At 45.7% G+C, this 22,684-nt stretch overlaps 2 protein-coding genes across 2 annotated transcripts in view; both read left to right on the forward strand.

The window, feature by feature from the left end:
* On the forward strand, positions 1-3,956 carry stx2b (syntaxin 2b). The gene is made up of 8 exons (XM_061673255.1): positions 1-64; positions 137-214; positions 286-388; positions 963-1,040; positions 1,102-1,175; positions 1,348-1,456; positions 2,879-2,952; positions 3,868-3,956. The coding sequence occupies exons 1-8, from the start codon at positions 35-37 to the stop codon at positions 3,940-3,942; spliced, it is 621 nt and encodes a 206-aa protein (XP_061529239.1). The 5' UTR covers positions 1-34; the 3' UTR covers positions 3,943-3,956.
* A 1,977-nt stretch (positions 3,957-5,933) lies between these two features.
* rimbp2b (RIMS binding protein 2b) overlaps positions 5,934-22,684 on the forward strand; it is an 88,028-nt gene continuing 71,277 nt past the window's right edge. Inside the window, 2 exon segments of the mRNA XM_061671361.1 lie at positions 5,934-6,119; positions 21,703-21,840. Coding sequence (XP_061527345.1) covers positions 6,099-6,119; positions 21,703-21,840 — 159 coding nt within the window. The 5' untranslated portion in view covers positions 5,934-6,098.

A 22,684-nucleotide genomic window follows, 5' to 3' on the forward strand; every position in this document is an offset into this window, starting at 1 on the left:
TTTCTAACAGAATCGAGACGAGCTGCCGTTTGCGATGAAGGACCGACTGGTCGAGCTGACTGCCGTAAGCGTCTTGTATTGCTTCCATTCAAGCTTTCGGTGTTTTTTCCCCCTCCCCACCTTTTGGTTCTTGCAGAGGAGAACATGGGCGGAGGAAGATCAGGTCGCGGCGTCGGCGGAGCGAGAAAGTTTGATGGAGGGCTTCTTCAGGAGGGTCAGTGAGCGGACACGTGACTCGTGCGGCGTTCGGGGCTTTGAGCGGATCCCCGATGTTGCCTTTTGCAGGCGGAGGAGGTTCGAGGACTGCTCGATCGCATCCGCTCGCAAGTGCGAGACGTGAAGGAGACGCACAGCGCGATTCTGCCAGTAAGCTCCTCCCACCCGACCTGACTCGACTTTGACTCGACTTTGACTTTGATTTGACGACGCTTAGCTTTGTAGACGCCGGGAGAGCGCTGTTAATTGTAGTGTTGGTAAATTGCAATTTTCCAACGTGTGAGGCATCTGGAATACTTATTTTTCTTTTACCTGCAGGTAAATGTATTTAAAAAAAAAACAACAACAACCCAAATAAGAACACATTGAATATAGCTCAGTGCAATTCCACACCACTGTAAACCACAACAGCAATAATGAGCATTTTGCGAAATCGGTTCTTCTCTGACAGTGTCAATCAAATGTCAACATTATTATTGGCGAAAAGCGAAAGCTTTTCACACGACTCGTGACGAGGATTTCGTTAGACGGCGTCATCGTAATGTTCATATGACTTTTCATCCCTGCGAACTTAAAAGATGTTTCTTGACAAATCCCGAGACCTCAGCAGTCGGCCGACAACACCGAGGGAGTCGTTATTTTCGATGCTTTGCATCCGTCGGCAAAGTCGCTACGTGAGCTGAGAACGACTCTGCCGCAACTGTCGTGCTGCGACGTTTTACCTCGACGTCTCCCGTTTTCTCCCGCAGAAACAAAAGCTCGTCTGAACGCCCTGACCGATGACATCGAAGGCAACGCCGACGTGGCGCGAACCAAACTCAAATGTGAGTCCAATTACGTCGTCCCGCGCCCGTCATTTACGTGTTTGGGCCTGCCGCGCCGCAGCCTCGGAGCGGAACATGCCCCGAGACGACGCGGCGAACAGATCCTCTGTCGACCTCGGGATCCAGAAAACACAGGCGCACGTTTCCGGACTCGCTCCGTATTCAGCGCGCCCTATTTAAATACTGTAACCCGAAGCGCAGAAGGGAAACCGGTCATGTTTCCGGGCGATGATAGCTAAACACGGAATAAGGACGTTGACGCAGAACAATCTCACGGTCTGTCCCTGTGCTTGGATTGGTCTCGTAGCACTCGGTGCTGTCCGGGAAGTTTGCGGAGGTCATGACCCGGTACAACGAGGCGCAAGTTTCCTTTCGGGAGCGAAGCAAAGGACGGATCCAAAGACAGCTGGAAATAAGTACGGGACGCAGCATGTATGCTTCCGACACGGAGTTCAGCTCGACCGCATCGTTCGGTTTTTCAAACTCGGCCACTGCAGGAATGTCGTTGTCGTCCGGACAACGTTTGTGAATGTGACACGAGATCCGGGAAGTAGACGCCACTGGTTTCCTCCTTTTCGCTGACTTGTTGCTAAGCAGACATTGTGGGGGTGTTAACATTTACACTCGTGCAAACACCAACTGCCGACGCTTATTTTTATTTTTGCATCCACCAAAGTCGAAAATTCTTCTTTTCTTCTTCTTGTTTATTCCCACGCTTCTCTCGCCTCAATTGGGACTCCATCATTTGTTTTTCAAGAAGCGTGAGCTTCGAATGCCCCACTTTAGACGGACGTCGGCGAGCGTGTATTCGATGTTTGCTATGATGCTTTCCCGCGAAGAGTGAAAAGTAGGCCCGGCGGCCCGCATTAACGAGAAGCCCTGCGCTGTAGCTGGCGAGCCCGATACCGGAGAGCGCGCTGTGCACCGTGTCAGCGTTGCCGGGACAACGGCGACGGCTCGTGTAACACTACTTCACCCGTCTTTGACAGTCCCGACAATGAATGACATCACGGCGAGTGAGGTTTTTTTTTTCCCGCATTCCGTCGAGTCCCTCTGAGGAAAAGACGATACAAAAAGGGTGTGGCATCCGGTGAGCGCTTTCCTCTCCAGGGGGCGAGTGGCTAAGCAACAGGAGAGAGAAAGAAACTCAACGAAACAAATCTGTGCATCAAGTCTCAGCAGCGGCTGGTGGATAAGAAGCGCTGGTGTCTATCTATTTGTTCCTGACTCACTTCTAACGACTTCTATTTCGGGGCAATCTTGATCCAAACTAGAATGAATGAATAACTTTTTTCTCCCACATTTCTATGCTTTCCTTTTTGGGGGCGGACCAACCCCTGCACTGTATGCACGATATGTATCATGAAGATCCATGCCTTACTCAGAAATGCAATCAACTGTTGAAACCAGTGTGTCAGTGTTCGAAAAAGGAAGACAACGAGAAATGTCTGGGTTCACAGGCAGCGTCGAGTATGTCTGCCTCGCAGTCGAGACATCCCAGGTTTGAGTCTCAGCTGGGGTCCTCCTGTGTGGAGTTTGCATGTTGTCCCTGTGCTTTTGTGTTTTTTTTTTTGTTTTTTTTTTGTACTCTGCTTTCTCACGCATTCCAAAAACATTTGGTGTCTCGTTGATTGTCTGCCCTGCCGCTGAGTCCAGGTTAGTCGCCTGCGATGGGCTCCGACTCACCCGTGACCCTCATGGGGACGGCGCCACGGGAAACGGATGCCTCTGTAATATAAGTGATGAAAACGTCATTGGCAGCGTAGCGGCATAACAGAATCAATGTCACATTTGAGTGTCGCAAGACATACTTTAATCTTTAAAAATAATCATTGTAGCGGGACGCGTCACCACCAACGAAGAACTGGAAGACATGCTCGAGAGTGGAATTCCATCCATCTTCACATCTGACGTAAGTTGCAAAAAATAAATAAAACAAAGAACTCAAATGACTGATACACAATGCAACATTGTCATCTAGTGGCAGAAAATCCGTGTTGTTCGTTGTTTGAAGTACTGTAGTATCAACTTTATGGTTCGTTTGCTGTCCATTACACAACCCCAATTCCAATGAAGTTGAACATAAATAAAAACAGAATACAACGATTTGCAAATCATCTTGGACCTATATTTAAATGAATAGACGACAAAGACAAAATATTTCATGTTCAAACTGATCAACTGGATTGTTTTTAGCAAATAATCATGAACTTGGAATTTGATGGCTGCAACCCGTTCCCCAAAAAGCTGGGACAGGGTCGTGTTTACCGCTGTGTTACATCACCTTTTCTTTGAACAACATTCAATGAACGTTTGGGAACTGAGGACACTCATTGTTGAAGCTTTGGAGGTGGAATTCTTTCCCATTGCCGGACTGTTGAACGGCTGAATATTTGACGCTTCAAAATGCGCCACGCATTTTCAAATGGGAGACAGGTCTCTTTTACTCTGAAGCCACGCTGTTGTAAGAATGTGGTTTGGCATTGTGCAGAATGTGGTTTGGCATTGTCTTGCTGGAATAAGCAGGAAAAAGACGTTGCTTGGATGGCAGCATATGTTTCTCCAAAACCTGTATGTACCTTTTTTTTGTTGAATTAACAGAGGCTGCTCTGCCTCGCTGTGCGTGGAGTTGCGAGTGTCCTCATTTTACTCATCGCACGAGTTGGCGTATTCGGGTGGCGGATCAAACGGGTCCCGACCTCGCGGTCATCTCTTGCTCCTGTCGTCACGGAGTTTACAATAGCGCCATCTCATCGGCCATATAACAGCATTGCGGGAAGAAACGCAATCAAGTATGACAAGTTGTCTTCTTTTCGTCTTTGCAAAGGGAACACGAAACCTCGCCGGGCACAACGTGAGCTGCAACTGCTCTGTCGAACAAGATTCAAATGGAAAACTGTAGAAATTCTGTCGTGCCTTCTCTGTACCTGACGTTTTTTACCTGACGTCACAATGAAAAAAAAGCGTTTTTCTTTCATTGTGACTGTGATGTGGGAAAGCTGCGTGTGAAAATATCGTTTGGATGTCATCGTAAGGGCACATTTGACTCTCCTGGAATCAATTGTATTGTTTGAATGTCATGAATGACATTTGATATCAGAGTTGTGTGAAATGTATCGATGAAAATCGAATAAAATAACACTTTACTGACTTTGTCCGTCCATCCGTTTTGTTCACGTCGGGTCACGATGTTCATCAAAAATGAGGCAGAGATTTTATTTGAACATTAACCCCGCATTTAAATATAGAAAAAGTGGACACGATTCAATTCGAATGTGTTGCCGATACGTTAGATACAAGTTACGTCGAAACAAATGTTAAAAAACAAACAGTACTTCAAAGTTAAACACAACTGAACTGAACCTGTGCATTCATTTGTCTCGCCCTTCATTCTCTTGACATCGGTTGATAAGCTATCTTCATTCTGATGATGAAGTTTGTTTTGAAATGCTTTTAGTCACGTAAAGCACATTGAGTTACCTTGTGTATGAAATGCGCTATATAAATACATTTGCTTAGCTTAATATGTTTCATTCTCATTGACGTTTTCAAATGCATCCCATTTTATTTGTATTTAATTCAGAGATTCTTATTGCGTGCCACACTTTGCGAATGGCTGCAGCAGAGAGTCTGAATTCACGTGCACGATTTTGGAATGCGGAAGTCCGGACGAGGCGGACGCGCAAACGCCACACGGGGAGGCCGCAGCCGAGATTCCGAGCCAAAACCTCCCAAACTTGGAATTTCTCATTTTGGTCATCGTGTAAAATACATTGTTTTCCTTCGACAACTTAAATGACTGGATGTCTGCTCTTTGCAGGCAACCGTGTTCAGTTCATCTCATGAGAAGTGATCAGGACAGCGGCCTTTTCACTCGTTTTAATTCGATCAGACGCAAAACCTCCGAAGGCTGAGAAGAAATACTGAGAAAATGTTGAGTGCAATTATGTCACGGAGCAAATTTGTAGCTTACACAATACGTAGACGTGCTTAATTGTGTGCGGCGTAGCATAGCACGCGCCATTGGAGCGACATCATTTCCTGCTATTGAAACGAATGTGATGTGTGTTCAGCCAATCAGATGACTATCTGCTGTCTCGTTTCTCCCTGCCTGCCAGGGTCTCCATCTTGCTCATCAGCTTTTATGACCGCCTCTTTGGCTGGCTTGAATGTGTTTCAGCAAATGCACGGTTCCCGTTTGACACGCTCTGCTCCCATTTTTGACTTTAATGGTGATCGACACGTGGCGCCGTGATGTCCCGTGGATGTCGGTTGTCATTCGGTTATCGAGTCGACAAGCGGGGCCGTCGGATTTAAGCCGGAATTTGAGCTTGACGGGTTATGCATCCGGTCCCACCTGAAAAGTGTTTTTCACATTCAAATGTCAATCACCAGATTGCCGCCATGCTTCTCAACGCTCAAATATGTGGACACAAATTGTAAACATTGTATTTCCCCATGATCATAATGTCGCGTGAACCATCCTTTCCCCCCCTCAATTCATGAGATGTTGAATGACGGCAGTCAAAAAAAAAAAAAAAAAAAAAAAAAGAGAAAAGAATACGACATCATGTAGAAGCTTATTTTCAACAACTCTCTCATTGTTACTATTATTTGATTTCGCGAACAACACAGTAGCATTACAAATCATAATTCTTTGCACGCTCACAGTACTGTAAAATAAACAGACGCAATGTAAGATTTAATTTTCACGCGTTTCCTGTGCCAGCTGCGGAGTCTTTGCCGTCTGTGTGTCCCGACAATAATCCGACATCCACTTATTACGTAACCCCGCTGGATACAGATATTTATAATCTGAAGTTATGACATCAGCGCAGCTGAGCATGACAAGCGTCGGGGCTGGCATGCGAACTGGCCCGCCGTGGTAGGTCGCTGTGTGAAGTCCATCTGCAGCACGGTGACCGCCGGCCGGGCTTGTTTTTTGGCGTGTGACCCCTTCCTTTTCACCCCAGGGGTCACTGGGGTGTCAGACGTCTTGCGGGGTGGAGCAACTCCTGAAAGAGACAAAGTTCGCCTTCAGCCAAGAGGAGCGGTCAGATGCGAAGCACGACGGCCAAGGTGAGCCGGGCGTCGGCGGTAGCGAGCTTTGAATTCGGCCCGAGCGACACTCGCGGACGCAGCCTGACCTCGGGTCCAACTCACGGAACCTCCTTCGATGCCAGCTCTTGTGTTCATTCAGCGAAACTGACGTGATTTGGGGGTCGAATGATTACAATGAAATACTGCAAAACAACACATTTATTGGCCAAGATTTGTTTTTGCTGATTTCGGACAATTTGGATGTTCTCAATCCAAATATCACATTGTTTGTTGTTGTTGTTGGTTTTTTTTTTTTTTTTTACTCAATCAGGTCAACCTTTTCAAATATGGCCATGTTTTGGTGTGTGTTCTATTTATATGTACAACTATGTTTTGCTCTCGAGGTGCAAATAAAAGGAGGTTCACGCCCTGAACTTCGAACAATGATGACGGCACACTCAATTGAAAGGTACTTACATTTATCAAAGTCTACTATTCAATTTGCAGTAAGCAACGTTTGTAACTTACTGTTAACAACTTCAAAAGTAACATACAAAGAGAAAAAAGGGATTGAATTTTCGGATTCAGCAATGCCAAATTGTCCTCAATCAACTGAAAAAACATAGAATTGGTTACAATGAGTTGTTGTCAGCAAGTGTAATGTATGAATATGGGCATTTTGGAGAGGTGCAAAATGCAGCTCATGTGTTTGTGTACACAGTGGAGCCTCAGTAGCTCGTTAGCGTCCATGTGTGTCACGGTAGTGTTTGCATGGGACCTGTGCTTCTGACCTCTTTGACCTCTGATGAAACCTGTCGCTCGCTTCTTTTCCGTAGCAGCGAGCGACTTCAGAATGGAGTCGATTCCATCCCTTCAAGCCGTTCGTTTCCGGAGCCCCAATTGTGGGATGAGCTCAATCTGACTCGATCTCACAATCGCTCTCTCACACAAGAAACCGAATCAGCGCCTTCCCTCCGGAAAGTTCCATTCCTTGTCCAGGGAACCAGATTTTTTTAGGCGGAGACCTGCTGACAAAGACCTCGGTGCCTGACTGCCACCCAATGGATCGTTGCCCTTGCGGGTAGTGGGCGCACATTAAGGCATTCGTTCGCCGTGGTGTAATGCTTATTATTAGGAAATCAGATCTACCGGAGCTATTCTTCCATTGCAACGTTAACAAATGATCTCCCGGGCCATCACACTTTGGAAATTGTCAATTTCACATACTGGAACATAGAAGGTTCCTTAAAAGTCAACATTTCAGCTTTTGTCAATATTCACTTCAAAGCGGTCGTCGACGCATCCGAAGCCGCCTCAGTCAGCTCGGTTCAGACGCGCTCGCGGCTCGACACCCTCGTGCCCGCGTCCGGAGAGGTCCGGCTGCATCTCGACGCCGAGGTGGGCAGGCCGTCACCGAATCGTTAATCGACGACACACACACATGCGCGTGCAAACAAAATCACACACAAACACAAGAACATGCTCACGGTCCAACGGCGCAAAGCACACACACAAAAAAAGACAAGCCCAAACCAGAAACACTCCCTTCTGCAAATAAAGCCTTTTTATTTTGGGGCAGTTAGCGTTAGTCGCGCTCTCCCCAAGCGGTAGAAATGCAAAATATTCAGTATCAGATACCGTGTTTTATTCATAACTCCTAACGTGCCTGAAGTGTGGAGGAAAAAGCAAAGGTCGTGGCCAAAATGTACGCTCACGGTCCGTCGCTGGCTCGCTAACGGGAGCCGGCCGTCGTCCATTAAAATGTCCGCAGCCTCGCTTTTATTCGGGCTCACGTTCTCGCTCCTCGGCAACCCGCTTCTTCCTTAACTATGAATTGATCTTCTTACGGTTGCATAAATGTGATGTCGTACAATATCCTGTATATACGGGGTGATTGAAAAGTAACTCCCTATTTGAAAAGACTGATCATTTCTTCATACGTTGTAATATTTTTCTCAATTCTTTTGTGTATGTTGCATGATTAAAGGAGCAAGTCTGTTCTACCAAACCAACGACTTCGGAAGAACTTGAAGGGCGAATACGAGAAGTTATGTCTTCCGTCCCGCAAGCGTTCACGCGGTTGCCAGGCGGCTTGAGAAACCGCTGGCTAATGCCGGCGCCCATGTCCAATTTGAAATCAAACTCCATGCGATACACTTTCTTCTCATGTTCAGTTCTCGTAAGAGTTATAGTTCAGAAATAGGGTAGTAGTAGTACTTCAAAATAGGGAGTTTCAATCAACTTTTCAATCATCCGGTATATATGCCTAACGGGCTCACTGTGCAGGGCGTCCACATACCCACTCGCTCAGTGTGCAGGGGGGAGTCAGCAACTCTCATTTTTACACGACGGTCCCGTCCAATCCGGCTTGACTGCGTCGCGCAGTGCGCGGCGGGCATTACACACTCAAAGTACGATAGTTTGTTTCTGTTGTAGATTGAAACGTTCCCTAACTTTACCCCAAATATTTCATGAACAATTGTTGTTTTACGAATGAAGCGCAAGGTTCAGACTTTTATTTAATTTCGGAGTTGGGCTCCATGGCGGGCTGAAGGTTAGCGAATCAAGGTTGTGCAATGAAAGCAGCTTGAAGTGGAAACACTCGCTGAGTCTCCCGCTTTGGCCAATTTGGATTTCGACTCATAAACGGCCGCTGTATGATAGGAAGTAGATCGCGACGAGGCTCCCGCTGGAGGGGGGGTGGGGTGGGGGGGGAAGGCTCGCGCTTGCTAGGCATCCCCGCTGAGGACGACATTTTTCTTTTGGGCCGCTCGCCTTGCTTTTCCTCCAACAAATGCAGTTCTCTCGTCAGCCACTGAGCGCAGTCGTGCGGCACTGCTCTACTCCGCTTTGCCCCCCGGTGGGAAAAAGAGGATCTTTCAAATAATCCCGCTTCATTCTCTCCTGCGCTCGATTTCCCGATCGTTGATTGGATGTTCGCAATTGTTCGTGACAGCTGATTGGCGGGGGTCACGGGCGGACCCCGTGCGGCCTCCTGACCCTCGATGAGGCCAGGCGGAGTTCCTGCATAAGCTCTGAAGTGCTGCAGCAAAAGTGGATGAAGGAGCGACGGGGTCGTGGAAGGACCTCAAACGACCTTGCGAGGCCCGATCGGCAGCCGAACGCGAAGAGTGAGATTCGCGGCGAAGGAAGACGAGCGAGAGGTTGTCCGGTAATGGAGAACGGCTCAGCGCCGCCGTGTACTGCACTGCACTGCCTCCGCACCCCCGCGTGCGACTAAATGCGTGGAAGAGACGGAGAAAGTGAGAGAGCGAGAAAGGGGGCGTGTTGACGTGTGTGCTCTGCTGCACAAGTGAGGCAGTGGGAGCTGAATGATGCTCGCTGGCTGACTCTCTTCCTCTCCTCTCTCCTCCTCCTCCTCCTCCTCCTCCTCCTTTCTCTCTCCCTCTGTCCGCACTGCCTGGCTGTGCTTCTTACTGCCACGCACTGATGAACCGTTTTATGCTACACAGCTGCCATAGCCATCATTTTGCTGCTGGTGCCTCTGTCCTTGGAGCCCTGTGGGACGCACCTGCCACCTTCAAGTGCTGCCGCTGAGGTACGGCAACGTTTACCGTCTGCTGTCAGGCCGAGTTTTTTGTTTTGTGTGCATGTTTTTTTTTTGGGGGGGGGGTTGTGTTCTGCTTGCTGTGCTGCAGAATCGCAGAGCTGCTGCTGAGGGAGAAAGATACTCTGACTCTCGCAGTCGTAAAGGTTAAGATCACGGAAATGACTCGTCTGCCGTGCAGTTGGCTCGTGAACAGAGGACATTGCATTTCATTTGCATGCAGTAGCGATTCAGTTGTGACCTGTTTGTGTTCCTCCGTCCTTATTCAAATGATGACGCGGCGGGTTTGGAATAATACTTGGATGTTTTTATGTCCGTGGATGGATGTTCTAATGTGATTTGGGGGCTTAGCGTCGGCTCCAGTTGAGACCGCCTCGCCTGCCAAGAGGCATTCTCTCTCTCTGTCTCTCTCTCTCTCTCTCTCTCTCTCTTTCTCAGGTCTAAAGAGAAGTTGCATTAATAAATTGGACATATAACTCCGGACTAGCAGAATCAATGGTGCAGACCAGTAGACCATGATCGAATCCAGACTTGTCGTGTTACTCATTCCGTTTGTGGGTCACAAAAAGGTGTTGCTGTGTGTTTGTGTCGCTGTTCATGTCACAGTTGCAGAGAATTATTGGATAAAAGTGCGCTTCTGAATGTGGTATCATTAGATTTGTGCACGATCAGCATTTTGCCACAACATATAAAACCATGGATGAGAGCCACAAGAGAATCTGGGAGTCGGAGCACACGGGGATGGCTTACCAGGGGAGAAAGCTCTCGTTTGTCGGTGTGGCCAGATGTCGTAAGAAGTGTTATCCAAATCCAGAGGTGTCAGTCTGGACGTACGCCTGCCTGAAATATGAGCGAGTGGTCTGATGACAAGCTCCCATTCATGCTGTAGCTCCTCCTCCCGCGCACCTTGACTAGCAGCCATGCTCATTCATCATTCGCAGCTTGTCCCTGAGCTGCCAGCAAGTGGCTTTTATCTTCCCTATGCACGACGGTCATATTTTTAACTTTCCCTCTGAAATGAGTTGAATTGGGTGCTGTTGGTGTGGGAAAACAGCAACCTTTTGAATGAATGAAATAGCAAAGCTGAGACACATTCTTTCTTGTCTCGCTGAAATTCATGAACTAATCCACCAAATGACTCGTCAGATGTGTGAACGTGGCAGCGGACGGAAACAAAACCCAAACGCGAAGTTAATGGTGGCCTCGCTGTTAGTTAATGCGAATCTATACGTACACTGCAGCTTTGCTTACCTTTTGGCTTTGAAACGACAGCGCCGGGCTCCGAATGTTTGTTGATCTCATTGAAGGTTGGCAGGCAATTCAGAGAGTCCGTTTCCCAGAACATGTCCCCTTGAAAGGGGAACTAAACCCAACATGTCAAAATGTTCTATTTGAAATGTGCATATCTTCTTTATCTGCTGTTGTTTACTTCAATCGAAAACCTGTCCGCCATGTTTACGTCTGTGCACTCTCACGAGAATGTGACACATAGTCGCTAGTTGCGTCGTATTATGCAGCTTTATTTATGAAGGAAACCATATAGAGTTAGGAAATATTCAGCAACGATAAGCTACACGTCGTCGCTGTCGGGCGCAGCGGCAGCTGATCTTGCGTCCTTCGAGTTGGCGCCAGCGTATACTGTTGCCACCGACATCGACACGACACCATCCTGAAATCATCTTCGATCGCGAATTTGGCAGCTAGCTCCTCGCCGGACCGACTTTCGACCCCGGCCGGTTGACCGCGACAGCCGGCGGACTCTATCAGATTCTGACGGTATGATAACCTGGAGAAAAATGATGCGCTATCACGGCATTGCGGTGTTGCAATTACAGCTCTAAAATGTACTATTTTGAAATATTTCAGGAAAGTTTCAAATAAATAAAGAAAATCTAAATAAATGCGGTACTGTCCCTTAAGTGAGCAAAACATACAGCCCCACAGTAAAAAAAAATTCTTGAATTTTGTTTCTGTAAAAAAAAAAAAAGAAAATGATAAAATACTGTTTGTACAATTATCGCAACAAAAATGCAGTAACGTCAGCTAAATCTAAAAAATTACATCTGAAAAACAATGAACTCATCTGCAAATAAAATGTGCTTTGGAAATATCGTACTGGATTAACAAGAAATGGAAAGCCAGTATTATGATGTAACGTGATCCAATTGATTTGGACGTAAATCACGAGCCCAACATCACCAGTGAAAATTGGAAAATCTATGTACCTTTCCTTGTTTCATCCTGGTCCGATTCCTCGCCAATTTGTTGTCGTGGTTTTGCTCGGGAAGTGGGCCACACTTTCCTTTGTTCCTGCTAACTAATAACTAACGACGCAACCAATGAATGCTTAACCACTCATCTTGACACTCATTGTTTATTAGAATGTCAAAAATTCCTGTCGGGCGGGACTCGATATATTTAAACGACGTGATAATTAGAGCTGCGTGTCAGTGAAGTTCTCATCATGTCTAGCCGGTTGAAATGCGGTTGAGAAATTGTTCGGGTGTGTGCAAAAGTGAGGTTTCATGGCTTTGGTCAGTCTTGAGCTGCGCGGAAATCGTACAGTTAGGCTGGATTTAATCGGCGCAATGAAATGACACAATGGCCCACGCGCAGAAAAAAAGAAAAAACTTTGAAATTGTTTTTCCTCACTTTGGAGTCAGCCCAATCAGAATGGCGCACTTGGACGTGGAGTGTAAACGCGTCAAATGTTTGGCAATGAACATGCTGGTAATGAGTCATGTCTACGTGTCAAAGCTGGTAAAACAACATAAGTCAAGGTTATGTTTTATATTTTAGTTGTAAATGGAGGATTTAACGTAATGGGGTCATTGTGGATTGTTGTTACACATGCATATCATTCCCAGTTGATTGAATTCCAAATGCTCCACTGCGACGTACATACAGTATGCGCCCATGCTGTTATTGGAGAGCCCCGAGTCGAAAGAAAAAGGCCGCACACGGCGCATCGGCGGACGTTGTAGCTCTGTGTGCGTGGATGGGTCGGCTCGTAGTAACAGCTGGAAGGCCGCTGCTGCTGCTGCTGCTGCTGCTGCTGCTGGCGCCAGAATGTGGCCTGGATAAGGCACGTGAGCCGCAGTGTGAGGCTTGAGTGATATGAGCAGCAGGGCCGGCGCGCGATGTTACGTAACGCTATCTTCACTGGGAAATGGCTCCAGAGATGGCTTGCGCGAGGCTCCGTGACAGCGGAGTGAAAGTGCATTATCATCGTTAGCAGCCACGTCGCTTGGACGGATTGTCGGACAGCGCGAGCGAAGCCTTAGCACGCTCGCTTGCTGTGTCCTCAGGCTATTTCCCTGCTCGGGCAGATTTGTGTATTGTACGTTTGTGCTTTAGAAGGCCTGATTTGCAAAGCCTCTCAACATAATTGTACACGTTTCTTCATCCATGCACCCCACGGCATCCGCCCTTTCAACTGGACAGACGAATGCATGTTTGTATACGCCGCGTGCGTGTTTGTGTTGCACAATTGCTCCTCAAACTCAAGTGGTGTCGTGCAAATTGATACCATGTCCTGCACGTCGGACAGACTGCCAGAGGTCACCTCAGGGATCTGAAGACATCCATAATTGATGTTCCCGGAGTTGATTAGGCCTGTTCGACTCCCTCAGATGGACAGCACTGATTGGAGAGTTCCTGGGTTTGTGGGAGTGTTGATGATGTTGGACCTGTTTCGCAATAATCAATTTCACACGAGATGATTGACTTTTACAAAGCTCATATTTATAGGTAGGCTCTACACCAGGGGTGCCCAAACGTTTTGACTCAGGGGCCACATTGACGTAAAAAAATTGTCATGCGGGCCAGCATTAAGTTGACATGCTACCGACGAGGGGAATGCTTTTTTGTATGTATTTTTATTTTACTTTGTTTTACTATGCTGTCTGCTGCTAGGTAGATCTGATAACTGCCTGACCTGGATCAATGAAGGTTAAAATGCAAATTAATGAAATGCAAAATAAAGTATTCTTATGAAATTTGACTCAAACTCAAACTTTATTCATCAGAATCAACAAACAACATGTTTGCATTAATGCGAAGGGTGATACTGAGATCTCGACTGCAGTCAATGGCTCAAAAGCGGTGGTTTTAATGCGCAAGATGTCACGCAGGTGGGAGTCACTTAGTCTTGTCAGAATCAGAATCAGAATCAGAATCAGAATCATCTTTATTTGCCAAGTATAGTCCAAAACACACAAGGTGTTGTCCTCACGCGGTTCTTATTCATGTTCATGACTAAGGAGGTCTTCTCACACAAGCATGTCGAGCCAAACAAGCTCAACATTTTCTTAGCAAATGTACGAATCTCTTGGAACCTGTCTTTATCCAGCTACTGGCAAAAGTTGACAAGAGGGAGTTGTCGGTACCGGCTGCGACACTCCGTGTCACACTGCAGCTCAATGCAGGTGGGCTGCAACGTCACTGAGATCCACGGGAACGGGAGAAGAAAAAAGCGTCACCTCCTTTTCAATAGTTGCAAAATCCCTGAAACGCTGTTGAAACTCCTCAGTCAGAGATGAGATGTTTGCGGCATACCTCCTCATTTGCGCACTGATATTGTCCGCTGGAAAACAGGTCATTATTTCTTGCAGAGATCGGAAATGTGTGGTATTGGGCTGCGTTTGTGACAGGTGGGTTTGGAAAAGTAGCAGCTTGGTCTGAAAGGCTTTAATATGTGAATACAGTCGGCTTATCAATGCATTTTGCTCCTGAAGGCTCGTGTGCTCGCCAACCGTGGCAGGTGCGCCATCCGTAATAATCCTTGTGATTTTATTCCGCTGTTATTTTATGTCATCTACGGCGGAACAAACAGAAGCAAATAAATCTTTCCCTCGTTTGGTCCTCAAGGCTCCGGAGGTCAAGTAGCTCTTCACGCACGTTCATTTCACTGTCCACTCCTCTCAAAAAAATCAGTAACTGAGCGCTGTCGGATGCATCCGTGCTTTCGTCACAGGCTCACGAAAAAAATTCAAACTCCACTCCTTTTGCGTCCAACTGTCTCTTAATATCAGAAGAAACTTCTTCGATCCTTCGTGGCACAGTGCTACGAGCCAGGAAAACATTGGCGAACTGTTGCTTTTTCTCTCAGGACAAATGTTCTCCACCATTTTCATCACACAGTCTTTAATAAATTCCCCCTCAGTAAAAGGTTTGCAGTGCTCGGCAATCAAACCTCATAGCTCGCCTTTGTTGCATTTTCATTCGACTCACTGGCTCTTGTGAAAAAGTGTTGCTGTGCCGTTAAACCAGATTCCAGTTGCTTCAATTTTTCCCCTGCGTTCGTTCCCAGTTAGCTTGTCGTAATTAGCACGTGGTAGTACCTCTTTATATTGAACTCCTTGAACACAGCCACAGTCTCTTGGCAAATTAGGCAGACGCAGTTGTTTCTAAACTCAGTGAAAAAATATTCAGACTTCCATTTGTCCTGGAAACGTCGGCCCTCGCTATCAACTTTCCTTTTCTTGCTTCCAGTTGCCATTTCAGAAATGGGCAAAAAACAGATCATGCGCAAAACGCCCCCGCGAGAGTTCAGCCACAAGTTTACTGCCATCCTGTGGTGAAATATAAAATTGCGTGTGTATTTTGTACTGCCGGGCCACAAAATATTGGTTTTATGACAGAGGCTTCGGGCCAGTGGAAATATGAACACGGGCCGGATTTGGCCCGGGGGCCGGACTTTGGGCATGCCTGCTCTACACGATCAGGATTTTTGTGGCCGTTCACCAATCACGAGTTTAAAAAAACGATAACCGATCACCGATCCGATCACAAGATTGAGCAATGTGTCTATTTAAATGACTTGTTCATGTACTGTATATACATGTGTACTGTATACTGAGTATCTTCAAAAGCATTCTCTAGTCGGGTCGTGTATTCTAATCAGTCCGCTCAAACCAAAATTACTTTATTGTAATTCAATTACTTCACACACACCGAAAGTTTCGAGCATGATTCGACATAACGCTGGCATGTTTACGTACAACCGTTGGTGCTAGCGCTAGCTTGCTAGGCTACATCACTTTTTGTTGCCTGCTCGCGAGCCGTATCGTATTAAAAGAACGTGAACATACCTCAAGCAATCCTTGAAGGAACGTCTTCTCCCGAGCGGCACACGTTTACGATAAAGCTCAGTGATCAAAAAAGACGGGATGCGGTGATATGGGAATAGAATATTCTATTGCAGTAGTCTGACACAGTGCAATCGTGAAAGAGCAAATTTGTCTTGTCGTCTGATCTGGACGGGCATTACGTGTTGTCTGTCCCACACCGCCGACATGTTTTGCTTTTAAATAACTTTGTCGGCGGTCAGCTATTTACAGTACTACGTCAAAAGACACGTGACAAGGCTAAAAATAAACTCGCTTTTGGATTCAAATATACTCTTCACGATTCTTTTGCGGAGCCGATCGATGACATCATTGATGGACGTAGTACCGGAAATATCTGACCGCATTTGATCATTTTGCCCACGTGATATGTATCGGATTTTTTTCTTCCATGTCAATGCGAATAGTGCAATTCGGATATTTTCAAATCCGACCCAGGCCTCGTTCATACGTGGATATAAATCGGATATGTGTCCGATGCGGCGGCGGTCTGGAGGCTCGGGTCGCCTATGCGTCATCACAAGGCAGCACACGTCACAATTGTTCGACAAAACAGACACACGCGAAAAGAAAAGGCAGACAGAACAGAAAACAGTCAGTGGTGGAAAGAAAATACTTTAGAATTGATAAATATATGGGGGAGCGGTCAGTTCGAGCACAAAATCCTCGAAATTGCCACAAATGCGTCGGGACGCGTGGCTCATATTTACTTGCGTAAACAGATGGCGCTTCATGTTTTGTGCGCATGCGTGTCACTTGGATGGACATTTGTTTTTATAATGTGAACGACTCCCTAAAAAGATCAGATTGGAGAAAAAAAAATCCAAATGGGGCATGCCGCCCCGCAGTGTGAACGTAGCTCCATACTGTGTGCGTGGAGACTTGAGACCACGTAGGATTTTCTTCCTTCCGCAGTCGTGCGATCCCGTGACCGTAGATGTCGTTAGCCCGGATGCCGCCAATTAGCGTGGAGAGGTTGTCGGCTAATATCTGGGAAGTGTGCGTTGGGGACTTGGGATGATTAGCTTGTCCGAGCTTGATTGGAATCCACAGTAGGAAATAATTGTTCGGTATTAGCTTTTGCACTGAATTTGCATCAGTCCACAAGTTCAGTCAAAGCCTCAAGTCGTGTTGTTGTTCTTTCCGTCCACTTACAGGTTGCACGGACTTTGTCCTCATTTTTGCGCATCGGTTGTCACGCAGCACTGTCTTTTGCTTCGATTCCCTTGTTCTTTGCATTTTTCAAATTGCTGACAGGCAACCCCCCCGTGTCTCACTCCCACCCCAAAACAGCGCGAGCAGCATCCTCTCGATGTCGCCGGCTTTGTCCGAGCTTCACGCTGCCCGTCGGAGGTTAATTGCATTCTTCGATAACGCATTATTGGCAGGCAGGGCCTCGCACGGAGACCAGGGCGGTTAATACGAGGCAAACCTGCTGCTCCACCCCACTTTTAACTTTGGCGATGATTAATTGAAAGCTAATGTGCTCTGGAGTTAATGCTATGTGTTTATGTGGGCCTGTAATTGATGCTAATGTCCTGATCGAGTGGAATTTCACAGTGGATTAACAGGGAAAAGCTGGCCTCGACTGTACAGCACACGGTGGCGGCTGTTATTCCGTTTGCAATGATTTATCTTCGTTAGCGGTGTAATGGGGCATGCTAGATTGTTTTATGCAAGAATTATCTGTGGGGCTTGTCTCGCCTCCTTCTGTCCACTCCACTACGTCCATGCGTGCCGGTAATTACACGAAGAAACTGTAAAACGAGGTGGAGTGATTTACCTTTTCTCGGAATTCAACGACTTCCGCGCTCCTGAACTGATTTATGATATTTGTTTGCTAAATAGCAGACGGGGGGGGGGGGGGACAAGTCTTTGCTTTGCAAGTCACAAGCAAGTCTCCAGTCTTTGCCCTCAAGTCCCGCGTCGAGTCTCAAGTCGAGAGACGAGTCCCAAGTCGGGTCGAGTCAAGAGCTACACTTTGGGTTTCGACATTTTACCAACAAATTAAAAATAGGTTTTAATATATTAATATTTGTTTAAATAATATGTATAAATGATATACTGCCTTTATAGATTGAATATCTTTTAAAATCCATATTTATCTCCCAAAATAGATTTGATGAACAAGTGCATTGAACCGTTATAAGAAAACTGGGAGGCTGATCAAAATTTGGGCACCTTCAAAATCAATCGTCAATCGGCTGAGCTTATTGCCGTTTCAAAACTGATTGATCGTAGGTTTTTATATATTCTGTGAAAATGCTATGCTATGACTTACTTTTCCTCACTTTATTTCTGAAGTGACATAAAACAGACAAATAGGAATTTGCATCCAGTCGTGTTGCAATTAGGAACTGAGTATTTTACTGACAGTTCTATCAGAATAATCAAGTACGACATCCATCCATCCGTTTTCTGAGCCGCTTCCCCCTGACAAGGCTGACGGGCGTGCCGGAGCCTATCCCAGCTATCATCGGGCGGGAGGCGGGGTACACCCTGAACTGGTTGCCAGCCAATCGCAGGGCACATACAAGCAAACATCCATCGGCACTCACATTCACACCTACGGTGTCTTCAATTAACCTCTCATGCATGTTTTTGGGATGTTGAAGGAAACCGGAGCGCCCGGAGAAAAGCCACGCAGGCACGGGGAGAACATGCATACTCAACACAGGCGGGGCCCCGCGGGGATTGAACCCCGGTCCTCAGAACTGTGAGGCAGACGCTCTAACCAGTCGCACACCGTGCTGCCCAAGTACAACAATAACATGTATTTTTGGCTTGGTTAAAGAGCAATTATGAGCACACAAGAGGAAATGGGACATTCACTTAATAATCAACGACCAGTTGGTTTCCTCTTATATAAACAACAGTAGTTTTCTTCAATTCACAGCGTGAATATAGCAAGAAACCGCATTTTCTTATCTCCAAACATTTCAAGTGAGGCAATTTAAAACACAAATATGAATAGATTTCAGTTTAAACTTGGCATTTCTTGTGAGTATCACAAACATGAATTTAAAAAAAGAGGAACACAAGTTTCTCATCTTGGTTTAAAGGCACAATTTTATCCAACTGTAGTATCTCAGTCAGAACACCAGGGGACTCTATGTAAAATATTACGTCAAAAAGAGGAGAAGGAAAGAACACGAAGAACAATGTAGTTTCATGTTGAATCGATGCTAGCTTTGTGCTGATTGATCGGTAAATTAAAGTGAATAAAAAAAGAAATACAGAACAAGACTGATTCTTGAGGAGAGGCCGACCTGCCGTGTAACTATTTGCGCGATCGCGCTCAAAGCTAGCTGCTAATGCTAAGGACAACAAGCACACGTGCTTATTGTTACATTCAATATCGTTGTCGTTTCTGTGTATGTTCACTGCGGTGCTTGGAATCTATGCCCCCGATTCACACACAGTCACATTTATGGTTGATTTATGTTGTTTTGTTTTATAATGAAACCATCAGAACAGAATGACCTCTTGCTCCATTCCTCTACCGTAGTGTGGCCAACAGTGTGTGAACTGTTAAAAGATCATAAGAAATCGCTTCACCTGAAGCAATAATGGTGTAGGACACGTCAACTTAATGAATAATCATTCAGCTCTCCAATATCATGTTGACATGTATTCGTTCAATAAAGCAATGGCTTGCATATACGGTTGAAAATAGAGTCGGTTTATCAAAGTAGCAAGTCACTTATGCGGCGCAGTGCTGCTTGTGGTTTGAAATCAGGCGACCAGCAGCCGCCAGGTTGAGAGTCAAGTGCACCAACGGTCATGTGACGCGAGTGCACACCTCTGCGAAATAGTGTACGGTGTTCCCTCGCGACATTGCGGTTCACCTCTTGCGGATTCGGTGCATTGCAAATTTTTTTCATATTCGGATTTTGAGTATATGCTGTAATATATATATATTTTTTTGTGTTGAAATACATGCTTGGTAGCCTAAAACGTCACAACTGTAAACAAATAAAAAGGGAGAAAAAAACTCATGAAAACATATGACATAGAAGAAAATGTACGTAGAGTACAACTGTGCATTACTGTATGTTTAAGAGTTGTAAAGGTGTTCAAGAATATACATCGTGTTTGTAAGAGTATGGTAGAGATGAATAGGAGTGTGGACACTATTAATAAGAGTCTGGGGAGGTTCATACAGCTTTAAAATATGTATAACTAAAAAAAAAAAAAAAGAATGGTCACTACGCGGATTTCACCTATTGCGGTGCTGGCCCGTAACCTAACCCCAGCGAAAAACGAGGAAATACTGTACTCTATATCACAATGTATAATAATGTCATACAATGGCAAGTAATGATGCAGCCCATCGTCAAATATCTGAAGGGTGCAATAATTAGCAAGATGCAAATTAGAAATGGCGAAAAGCACAAAGTGATCTCGGTTTGGATCGAGTGTGAATGTTCGAGTCGGCCCGTGCCAGACGCGTCATTGAAATCTTCAAATCCAAAGTGAAGCTCAGCGCAGACAACGTTGCAGTCGCCTTCTAAAATTGAACAGAGCGGGCCCGTGCACTTTGAAAGTCCGCTGTTGTCGTCGCTTTTTTGGTGCTTCCATGCGAAAACCTCTTTCCACTCATCCATGAGCAGTCAACTTCGATCAGGTTCAATTCACCATCTCTTCGCTCTTTGTAATGGGAAAGGCACTAGCAGCGTTTAGCCCCATTTGAAAGTTCTGGTATAAGGCTAGCAAACATGTACTATGCGCTTATTCAAATATGATTTGCTTTTCACTAATTCCTTTGATATACATGTATTTCGTCAGGAAACAAACACTAATTGCCCATTGGCCCTGAGCTGGACACGTGCAGCTGGGGACATACATCTCAAAATTGCTTCGCTCGTTCCCATAAGTGGCGGGCACATGCGGCAGCATTGCATTGATAGTCATTACTAATGGATGGCACGGACCCAAAAGGTTATTTTGGGGCCGTGGCCTCCGTGCCAGGAAAGAGACCGAAGCGACACCAGCACGGCGGCTGGAATGGACGGGAAGCTCAGACTTAAGTGCCCACCCGGGCGCACATACTGATCTTGTGTTTTGCGCGTGGCCCGACACGTTCCGCGTTTGCTACGACAAGACGTTGGCCCGTCACGCTGGAGTCGCGTTACGGCTCTGCCACTATAGCACAAAAGCTGCGTCTGGGTCCACCTCACTGCCGCTATGAATAATGAACATGTTGCATGATTATTATACTGACATGTTAATAATACATGTTACATCAGAATTTCTGCATCACTGGTACAATATGGGATTAGAATGTTCCGGTGTCGATTGTATGATGATTCAATTTGTATTTTCCTTTCATTGAAGCAGCCAAATCCAATGTTTTTCTTTTTTTATATGATTAAAAATCAAGAGAAAACTGCTCCGTGAAGCCGAATTGGACTCAAACAACGTAGCCATCCGTTATCCCAATTAACTAGTCTTAGAACGTGCGCAGATAACAAGCATCCAAAAATGTGGCTGTGTCTTCCAGACTGTGTGTTAAGTCGTCCTTTTGAATGATTTGTTTGCGGTTGTAATAGTTGACTTGAAACTGTGTTCAGTCGACGCTTTTCACTCTTTCCAGGCAGAACTTGTAAACATCAGTGAAGGGTTGTTTGCTTGAGTGTGGCTGTTCAGTGTATTTGTCCTCTTGTCCACTAGCAAACACTTCATCGAAATTTGAGCGCAAACCGAACTTTCTCAGTTGGTATGTTGCAGCAGCAGTGAACTTGGACACTTGAACTGTTTTTCAATTCAAGAACAAACCTTTTGTTGGCAATAGATACTGTGCAATATTATAACGTAGATTGTCAGCGATAATTGAATCTATATTTGTATTTCTTGAGAAAATACAAATGCACAATTGGTTTGTTTTCATTTTCCAATGTGTCTCCTTTCCCCGCCCCTGGTCCAGCTAAGAAACGAGGTGGTGCCACTGCAGCTCCCCAGTGTGCAGCGTTTGGACAACCTTTGTCTCGTCGGGAACAGCGGCGCAGCCGCGAGCCTCGACCCGGACATCCCGAGCAGCCGCAGGCGAAAACACAAGTTACTGGTGAGCTCACCTTAATCAAAGCTTGTCGATGCTTCTACAAAGAGAAATGGAACACTTTATTATTTTTTTTTTTTTGCTTCACTTTTGACATGATGTCAAAGTGGCAAGACTTATTATTACACAGAAATGGTCACGATAAAACAGCTCTCTGAAATGCAGGGAGGTTAACTGAATAATATAAACACATTTATCTACTCAATTAGCCTATTTACATTTAGTCTGTATGCAAGGAATATGTGTGTTGCATTTATGTTTTTGTTGCATGTACATTTGCAGCCGTTACCACATAATGCTCCCTGCACAGTCAGGCTTCAAGCTTGTTTGTGTACATTAAGTTTTTTTTTCCCATCCTTTTTTACGCGTTGACTTACATGTACAATTAATTACCTTCCTGCCTGGGTTTGTTATAAATGATCTTAGCTTGAATCTGGTGGTTGGAATGAATTTGGCTCGATATGTCGAGATTGAAGGGAAAATGCTCCTGCGTTAGCCTCAGAAAATCCAGATATGAATGCTATTTAAAAAACAAAACAAAACTGTGCCCCCCCCCCCCCCCCCAAACAAAATCATTTAAGTGAATTGCTTAGGAGCTCAAAGAACACATGGTGAGGACTATATGACCAAGGATCCATTCTTGACATATGATGGAAACATTGACTGACAGTGATCCTTATGTCTTTTGACAGTAATCTCTATGTTCTTCTTGCCCAAATGTAAAATTTGTACCAGAGAGGTAATTTTATTTATTTTGGGGTCACCAGCGCCCATGTTGTTGGACTGTAATGGAGGCTAAAGAGCTTTGCAGCAACAACACCTCCTTGTCCTCGTCAGGCTTTCTTCGGAC

The sequence above is a fragment of the Phycodurus eques genome, chromosome 3, assembly GCF_024500275.1.
Source record: "Phycodurus eques isolate BA_2022a chromosome 3, UOR_Pequ_1.1, whole genome shotgun sequence".
NCBI classification, from domain to species: domain Eukaryota; kingdom Metazoa; phylum Chordata; class Actinopteri; order Syngnathiformes; family Syngnathidae; genus Phycodurus; species Phycodurus eques.

Bases quoted from the DNA above. Each gene is read 5' to 3' on its own strand.
- stx2b (XM_061673255.1), top strand. From the start codon at position 35: ATGAAGGACCGACTGGTCGAGCTGACTGCC. The intron at 1,457-2,878 runs GTACGGGACGCA...TAATCATTGTAG, and splicing joins CCAAAGACAGCTGGAAATAA to CGGGACGCGTCACCACCAAC. The intron at 2,953-3,867 runs GTAAGTTGCAAA...GTCTTTGCAAAG, and splicing joins CATCCATCTTCACATCTGAC to GGAACACGAAACCTCGCCGG.